Source organism: Rhinichthys klamathensis, unplaced genomic scaffold (assembly GCF_029890125.1).
Source record: "Rhinichthys klamathensis goyatoka isolate OS25496 unplaced genomic scaffold, OSU_Roscu_1.1 h1tg000015l_1, whole genome shotgun sequence".
In the NCBI taxonomy this organism is placed as follows: domain Eukaryota; kingdom Metazoa; phylum Chordata; class Actinopteri; order Cypriniformes; family Leuciscidae; genus Rhinichthys; species Rhinichthys klamathensis.
In genome coordinates this window covers 3,145,001-3,154,666 of record NW_026606567.1, presented here as the reverse complement: position 1 = coordinate 3,154,666, position 9,666 = coordinate 3,145,001, and the positions used below count along the sequence as shown (strand labels likewise).

The 9,666-nt window shown below is 36.9% G+C and overlaps 1 protein-coding gene across 2 annotated transcripts in view; it reads left to right on the top strand.

The window, feature by feature from the left end:
- The first annotated feature begins 561 nt into the window (after positions 1 to 561).
- btbd17b (BTB (POZ) domain containing 17b) overlaps positions 562 to 9,666 on the top strand; it is a 21,740-nt gene continuing 12,635 nt past the window's right edge. For both annotated transcript variants that reach the window (XM_056232901.1, XM_056232891.1), the window contains exon 1: positions 562 to 759. In XM_056232901.1, coding sequence (XP_056088876.1) covers positions 687 to 759 — 73 coding nt within the window. In that variant the 5' untranslated portion in view covers positions 562 to 686. The remainder of the gene's footprint in view (positions 760 to 9,666) is intronic.

The window sequence follows — 9,666 nt, the reverse complement described above, 5'->3', positions numbered from 1 at the left end:
TCTTCCGGGCAAGTTTCATCTTCATAAAGACAGAACCATTCAATGTAATCCTGATTTAAGAATATTCTCCTCTGAAATAAACGTCCCTTTTTTCTTTTTTTTAAGAAAATGTCAAAACCTTTAAACTCAAAGGTTTCTAAAACAAATAATATCCTGGAGTCTGTTGTAAAGAACCTTATTTTTTTTTTATATTGACAAAATGTAATTTTGTATTGATTTGTGTACTAATTCAAATCAATACCCGCCCCAAAGCAATTCACAAATTCAATTCACAAAAACAAATAGGTCTTCTGTAGGCTGAGTGAGTGAAGCCCAACTGAATATAATTGAATCCGTGCAGATCTACACTATAACGTTTATATTTAAATTAACAAAAAACACAAAATTGTCAAGTCTATGGACGGGTTATTAATGTGTAGGCTAAGCGTCGATTTAATGATGTTATTTCGCAGTATATCCCTCTACTGGACGCATCAGGAACAACAGGGGCGTAAAACTGCCAGGGGCGTATATCTACCGGCTCCAGGTCTGCAGCCTCCCCATCCCCATATATAGCAGTGATGTGCCAACGTCCTACATAAAGAGGGTGGGACGGGGAGCCTGGGCAGCACATACTGAGAGAGAGATTGGGGTGAAAAAAAGGCATCCAGAAAAAAAGAAGGACGACATTAAATACAGGACGAGACATGGTGACCTTCGGACGAATCGTTCCTGCAGTGTTCTGCCTGGCCAACCTTTGTGTTGCACTGTGTGTAGGAGGTAAGATCATGGGCGTAGGTTTGGTCTCAGCTTTGGTGGGGACATAAATATACATTACATAAACAGAATGTAGAAACGAAAAATGTCTCAGATGATCCACTGTTTATGACTGCAAGATTCTGAGATAAGGTAGGCTAATTAACATTCAGTGACTTGCTAACGTAGCATTCTATCATGATAGTGCGACTTCTATGTCTATCCGTGCTGCACAATGCACATTAATGCTCCTAACCTTGAAAGATTGCAGAAGCTAGGTTTAACTGTAACAATATCCTGGGTAACCAGGATCACCAGTTAATACTATTTTCCGCAGTAGAATCTGCATTTGAAAGCCTGGTCTGTCACTACTACTGCTAGTTAAACTCGTGGAGTTAAGTAAATTTGGCAATAAATTCACAGATTCGAACTTCCCGGGTCAATAACTCCTCAGCTAAATGTTGTTACTACACAAATGACACCTCTTTTTAATCGTAGTAATGTAGACAAGCAGCTACAACCTATTTTTCCCCAAAACGAGCTTTCCTTCGCAGTGGATAAAATACATTGATCTCTATGTAAATCACTGTATTGTTACCAAATTCAGTTTACACATCACTGCTGTTCTGATGGTTATACTACAACACTTATTTTGGGAAAAATATATTTTTAATTGTATATACAATTGTAAATGTATAATTTTTATGATTTTTATTATGAAAAATTTTCAATAACTTCACTGTAATCCACTGTATTGTTGCCTAATTCATTTTACACATCACTGCTGTCCTGTTGGTTATACTACAACACTTATTTTGGAAAACTATTTTTTTTTAAATTGTATATACAATTATAAATGTATAATTTTTATGATTCTTATTAAAAATATTCAATAACTCCACTGTAAATCACTGTATTGTTGCCAAAATCAGTTCACACATCACTGCTGCCCTGATGGTTATACTACAACCCTTATTTTGGGAAAAATATATTTGTAATTGTATATACAATTATAAATGTATCATTTTTATGATTATTATGAAAAATATTCAATAACTCCACTGTAAATCACTGTATTGTTGCCAAATTCTGTTCACACATCACTGCTGTCCTGATGGTTATACTACAACACTTATTTTGGAAAAAAATATTTTTTTATTGTATATACAATCATAAATGTATAATTTTTATGATTCTTATGAAAAATATTCAATAACTCCACTGTAAATCACTGTATTGTTGCCAAATTCAGTTTACACATCACTGCTGTTCTGATGGTTATACTACAACACTTATTTTGAAAAATAAATAAATTATTAATTGTATATACAATTATAAATGTATAATTTTTATGATTCTTATGAAAAATATTCAATAACCTCACTGTAAATCACTGTATTGTTGCCAAATTCAGTTTACACATCACTGCTGTTTTGATGGTTATACTACAACACTTATTTTGGGAAAAAATATATTTTTAATTGTATATACAATTGTAAATTTATAATGTTTATGATTTTTATTATGAAAAATATTCAATAACTTCACTGTAATACACTGTATTGTTGCCAAATTCAGTTTACATATCACTGCTGTCCTGTTGGATATACTACAATACTTATTGTGAAAAAAAAAAGAAGTATTGTATATACAATTATAAATGTATAATTTGTATGATTCTTATGAAAAATATTCAATAACTCCACTGTAAATCACTGTATTGTTGCCAAATTCTGTTCACACATCACTGCTGTCCTGATGGTTATACTACAACACTTATTTTGGAAAAAAATATTTTTTTATTGTATATACAATCATAAATGTATAATTGTTATGATTCTTATGAAAAATATTCAATAACTCCACTGTAATACACTGTATTGTTGCCAAATTCAGTTTACATATCACTGCTGTTCTGTTGGTTATACTACAACACTTATTAAAAAAAAAAAAAAAAAAAAAATTGTATATACAATTATATATTTATTATAGCGCGAGTGAATGTGTCACATGACTTCAAGAGCAGCGAGCAGCATTCAAAGCCTTTCATTAACAAGGTCTTGCTTGTGATTTTGTATTCAGGCTTGCATGTTTTTCCTGGGCTCTTTGACACCAAAAGTGCCTTTGCAAGCTGAAATGCAATATAATTGCTCTCATACTTAATATTGTATGACTAATTAGGGCCCAAGCCTTGAAAAGGCGAAGGCCCTATTGTTTTCCTAAGGATTATTATTTATTATTATTAGGGCCCAAGCCTTGAAAAGGCGAAGGCCCTATTGTTTTCCTTAGGATTATTATTAGGGCCCAAGCCTTGAAAAGGCGAAGGCCCTATTGTTTTCCTAAGGATTATTATTTATTATTATTATTATTATTATTATTATTATTATTATTTTACTACCTTTTGGGCACTTTTGGGGGCCTTAACGTGCTCGAAAACTCTTGAAACTTTGCACACATCTCAGAACCCGCGGCCATCAGGGCCGGGCTGAAGCTGGTACCCGGGCGTGGCAGGGGGGCTCGACAGCGCCCCCTGGAACGGGGTTTGAACACTTGGTCCATAAATCAAACACGCTTGCATGTAATAATATGAAACTCAGTACACATATAGATCTCATCGGTTCATATATACTTCATGCTCTTACTTTTTACCCCAGCCCAACAGGAAGTCGGCTATTAAGGGTTGTTTGGAAAACACATGCAATGGAATGTGAAATACTCCTCCTAGAGAATTCAAACACACGGCACGAAACTCGGTCAGCATGAAGTCAAGACACTGAGGATGAAAAATTGCCAGGGGATTTTTGATATCTCGAACGGTTTGGCCGTGGCGAGTAAACGAAATTATGGCGAGAAACGTGAAACAGGAAGTGTGTTATAACTACTGCATACATTAACTAATCTTGATGAAACTTCAGCAGTGTGTTCGTTGTAAGAGCCCGATCACATGGATGTGACTATTGTGAGTCAAAGTTATAGCGCCACCAACTGGCAGCAGGAAGTGTGTCACTTTCAAAATGCTTTTAAATCACCCTCTTATTTTTACCCGATTTGCTTCAAACTTCATGTGCATAATGTAGACACACGCCAGATGTAGACCTGTGAAAGGATTATTGATATCTTAGATACTGTTGCCATGGCAATGCATCAAACATTAATATTCCTTTTTTTAAGCTTTTTCATGCTTTTTTATGCTTTCGGGCACTTTTGGGGTTCTTAACGTGCTCGAAAACTCTTGAAACTTTGCACACGGGACAAAACCCGCGGCCATCAGGGCCAGGCTGAAGCTGGTACCCGGGCGTGGCAGGGGGGCTCGACAGCGCCCCCTTGAACGGGTCAGACAATTTGGTCCATATATCCAACACGCTTTACCCTATTTGCTTCAAACTTGATGTGTATAATGTAGACACAAGCCAGATGTAGACCTGTGAAAGGATTGTTGATATCTTAGATGCTGTTGCCGTGACAACGCATCAAACTTTAATATTCTTTTTGGATACTTTTGAGATTCTTAGCGCACTTTTGGGGCCCTTAACATGCTCAAAAACTCTTGAAACTTTGCACACGGGTCAGAAACCGCGGCCATCAGGGCCGGGCTGAAGCTGGTACCCGGGCGTGGCAGGGGGGCTCGACAGCGCCCCCTGGAACGGGGTCCGAAAACTTGGTCCATAAATCAAACAGGCTTTACCCGATTTGCTTCAAACTTGATGTGTATAATGTAGACACACGCCAGATGTAGACCTGTGAAAGGATTGTTGATATCTTAGATGCTGTTGCCGTGACAACGCATCAAACTTTAATATTCTTTTTGGATACTTTTGAGACTCTCAGCGCACTTTTGGGGCCCTTAACATGCTCAAAAACTCTTGAAACTTTGCACACGGGTCAGAACTCGCGGCCATCAGGGCCGGGCTGAAGCTGGTACCCGGGCGTGGCAGGGGGGCTCGACAGCGCCCCCTGGAACGGGGTCCGAAAACTTGGTCCATAAATCAAACACGCTTGAATGTAATAATATGAAACTCGGTACACATATAGATCTCATCGATTCATATATCCTTTGTACTTTTACTTTTTACCCCAGCCCAACAGGAAGTCGGCTATTATGGTTTGTTTGGAAGCGTATGCCCCTGGAATTCGATATACTCCTCCTAGAGAATTCAACCAATCGCCACGAAACTCGGTCAGCATGAAGTCAAGACATTGAGGATGAAAAGTTGCCAGGGGATTTTTGATATCTCGAACGGTTTGGCCGTGGCGAGGAAACGAATTTATGGCGAATAAAGGAAACAGGAAGTGTGTTATAACTTCTGCATACATTAACTGATCTTGATGAAACTTCAGCAGTGTGTTCGCTGTAAGAGTCCGATCACATGGATGTGACTATTGTGAGTCAAAGTTATAGCGCCACCAACTGGCAGCAGGAAGTGTGTCACTTCCTAAAGGCTTTGAAATCACCCTCTTATTTTTACCCAATTTGCTTCAAACTTTATGTGTATAATGTAGACACACGGCAGATGTAGACCTGAGAAAGGATTATTGATATCTTAGATACTGTTGCCGTGGCAACGCATCAAACTTTATTATTCTTTGTTGATGCTTTTGAGACTCTTAACATACTTGAAATTGCATGAAACCCGACAGACACATCACATTTATTAGACAGTAGACATGTGCAGAGTTTCAGAAACGGGCGTGGTGAGGGGCTCAGTAGCGCCACCTTTTGTCAAAAGTGGGGGGATTGATTTTATCTACAGTAATAAAAATCGGTATGTGTATTGTTCTCCTCCAGCCAGACAACTTTCTAATTTACACTCAATAGCTCCAACCAACAGGAAGTCAGATATTTTGGTTTGAAAATTGTCATTTTATGTCTCTCTCTCTCTGAGCCTACGTCTATGTGTGTGTGTGTGTGTGTGTCTGTGAGGGTGGGGAGGGGGAGGGGGGCTAGATTAACCATTTGACTGCTGTGTGGTTTGGCCTGCATTAAAAAAGAAAAAAAAATGTCTTACGCCTTGTATTTTTTAAATAAGTTGTATTAATAAGTAAAGGCATATAACCAGTTGAATTGTAGTGCATTGAAAATAGTTTTATATAATTAGTTTATTAATTAAATTAACTTGGTCAGAAAATTTGGTCCATAAATCAAACACACTTGCATGTAATATTATGAAACTCTGTACACATATAGATCTCATCGGGCCAAACAACTTTAAGCCAGCCCAACAGGAAGTGGGCTATTTTGGTCTTAATGTGGATGTTTTGCAAAACCAGGCTCTACATTTTTACCCACTCCTCTTAAGTGGTTTATTTTATTCCCACCAAACTTTTTCAACATGATGAAAATACATTAAAGAAGCATAATTGTGAATATCTATTGAATATCTCTAATTGTTTTGCTATGGCGAGGGATTAAAGTCATGTAAAAAAAAATAAACACTAAAAGCCTCATATCTTCTAAAAATTTAATTATACACCATTTATTTCTAGATAAAATTATACAAATATCAGAACTAAACCCATTTTATTCTTGTTTTCAATTTAAGAATAATGTACAAGTTTAAAAACACCCAGGATGCACTATTCAGTTAAAAAATAAATATATCAAATAATACATAGGGCTATACTGCCCTCTTGTGTTCAAAATCAGGTAGGCCTGTTGTATTTAAATATAGGTAGCTGCTATGTGACTCCGAGAATTTTTTCTCACCGGTTATTTGACGTGTAACACCGGGGGCTTTTATATCGCTAAGTTAAAAGTGAAAGTAAAGTAAGGACATTTATAGTGGTGGCGCTCACAGTGCGCTCGAATGAATTTCTATGGAAGTAGAAATGAAAAAACGTTCGCTCTGTTTTGCTCGCTCGTCGCCATGGACGCGCACCGTAATGAATGCCACTGCAGCCGCATACTTTTTAGTGTCACTTTAAAATTAGTGCAATATCGGGGGCCAATTGCTTGAATTGTGAGTTCAATAGTCTATTATTTTTCACGGAAAACACAACAACAAAAGAGTACAATGATAGATTCGCTTAAATAGGCGCTTTTACATAAAATAGCCTATTCCGTCATCATCTTTTCAGTCAGCTCTTCACTCTCGTGATTAATGAAATTTGACTCCTGTTGCTGATATTTGCTGCAACTTTCGTTCTGCTCACAATTTAGTTAGCAAACACGCTTCAAATGTGTTTTTATTTTATTTTTGTGTGTATATATGTGTGTATATATATATATATATAGCTTATGTTTCAAATATGAGTTAATTAACAATCGTTTGAAAGAATGATACTTTTAAACATATCACTAAGCCGTCATTAGGTGTCGCCAGGCGACCGTCTTAATGAGCGAGTCATTGATTCATTTGTTCGAACGATTCGTTCGAACGGCTGAGTCATTCATGAATGAGACAGATTATGGATTGGTCATTGAATCTTTGAGTCAACCGATTCGTTCAAAATGCTGAATCATTCAGTAATGAGAAAACACGTTGCTGTGAGATGCGCGATGGTTCTGCTGTGATCTTTGTTTAACTAGTTTCACTGCTGAAACAGAAAAAAGTCAATATTGCATATAAAATGTAAGTGATTTGACTTGTGTGTGTGTCTGTGTGTGTGTGTGTGTGTGTGTGTGTGTGTGTGTGTGTGTGTGTGTGTGTGTGTGTGTGTGTGTGTGTGTGTGTGTGTGTGTGTGTGTGTGTGTGTGTGTGTGTGTATGATTGTGTCTGTTACTTTTTGGATATATATCTTTTTATATAAAAAAAAATAGGCATACAACCCATATATTTTAAATGTATTGTTTGCTTTAAATTACATTAAGATTTGTATGTTTGGTAATTGAACCTGAATGAATTTTAAATGAATGTGCTATATTTCAGAGTTTTCCTTAAAATTTGACCTAACACTAACTTTATTCTCATCTGAATGATAGATTATTTATTTCTGTATAAAATAAAAAAGAGATTTTGGTTGGGTGACAGTTGTAGTTTACAGTTTGACAAAAGCACAATGTTGTGTTTTATTGCGATTGTTCACAAATATAAGTAAACACTTATGAGATAGATGTTTATGGATTGATTGGTCATTGAATCTTTGAGTCAACCGATTCGTTCAAAATGCTGAATCATTCAGTAATGAGAACGCGTTGCTGTGAGATGCGCGATGGTTCTGCTGTGATCTTTGTTTAACTATTTTCGCTGCTGAAACAGAAAAAAAGTCAATATTGCATCTAAAATGTAAGTGATTTGACTTGTGTGTGTGTGTGTGATTGTGTGTGTGATTGTGTTTGTTACAGTGATAAGAGTTTAACCCTTGTTAAACTTTAGACCTTGTCTTTTTGGATATATATCTTTTTATATTAAAAAATAGTCATACAACCCATATATTTTAAATGTATTGTTTGCTTTAAATTACATTAAGATTGTATGTTTGGTAATCGAACCTAAATGAATTTTACATGAATGTGCTATATTTCAGATCATATATTTGTTTTCCTTAAAATTTGAACTAACACTAACTTTATTCTCATCTGAATGATAGATTATTTATTTCTGTATAAAATAAAAACACCTTTGATTTTTCTTTTTTAATCAATGTAGAATGTGTAACTGAAAAAATAAACAGATTAGGGCTCTGTTTGATGACAAGAAATGAAAACCAATGCGATATGATGAATGTCCAAAAGATGGCTCCCACAGACTGTTTTTAAATAGGATTGTTTGATATTTTTTGCTTTTAAACTGTGTGTGTGTGTGTGTGTGTGTGTGTGTGTGTGTGTGTGTGTGTGTGTGTGTGTGTGTGTGTGTGTGTGTGTGTGTGTGTGTGTGTGTGTGTGTAAGAGATTTTGGTTGGGTGACAGTTGTAGTTTACAGTTTGACAAGAGTTTATAGTTTGACAAAAGCACAATGTTGTGTTTTATTGCGAGTGTACACAAATATAAGTAAACACTTTGCAGTTTGAATAATGTCCTGTATGAACAAAAGGACGGAGTATGTCTTTATGTCTACATTGTTCAATTACGCCACACACACACACACACACACACAAACACTATTTTTCTAATCAGATCAGGCAAGTAATATTCTGTCTTGTCTCTTAAAAAAACAATATATATATATTTATGTATATATATATATATATATATATATATATATGTGTGTGTGTGTGTGTGTGTATATATATATATAAATATAGCTGCGAGCAGCGTGAAAGGGCCAAAGCCGGCGGCACCGCCACCCCGGTTATAGCGCCACCAACTGGCAGCAGGAAGTCTGTCACTTTCAAAAAGCTTTGAAATCACCTGATTGCTTCAAACTTCACTACTATGATGTAAACACACGGCAGATGTAGACCTGGATGTAGACCTGACCTTTCAGAAGGTTGCTCTCGCATACTTTGTGGTTGACATGTGCCCTCAATGCACACTTTTGCAGAGCCCACACTGATACAAGCTCTACAGCACACTTCTTTTCGACAGTCAAAGCAGGGTTACGTTTTTGCACGTCGTGCAAAATAACCCTAAAGGCACCAGGGTGGCGGTGCCACCGGCTTTATATATATATATATATATATATATATATATATATATATATATATATATATATATATATAAATAAATATAGCTGCGAGCAGCGATGAAGGGCCAAAGCCGGTGGTACCGCCACCCCGGTGCCTTTAGGTAACTAAAGGCACCGGGGTTGCGGTGCCACCGGCTTGGGCCCGTAATCGCTGCTCGCAGCTATATTTATTATTATTATTATTATTTTATCGACTATTCGGGCACTTTTGGGGCTCTTAACGTGCACGAAAACTCTTGAAACTTTGCACACTGGTCAGAACCCGCGGCCATCAGGGCCGGGCTGAAGCTGGTACCCGGGCGTGGCAGGGGGGCTCGACAGCGCCCCCTGGAACGGGGTCCGAAAACTTGGTCCATAAATCAAACAC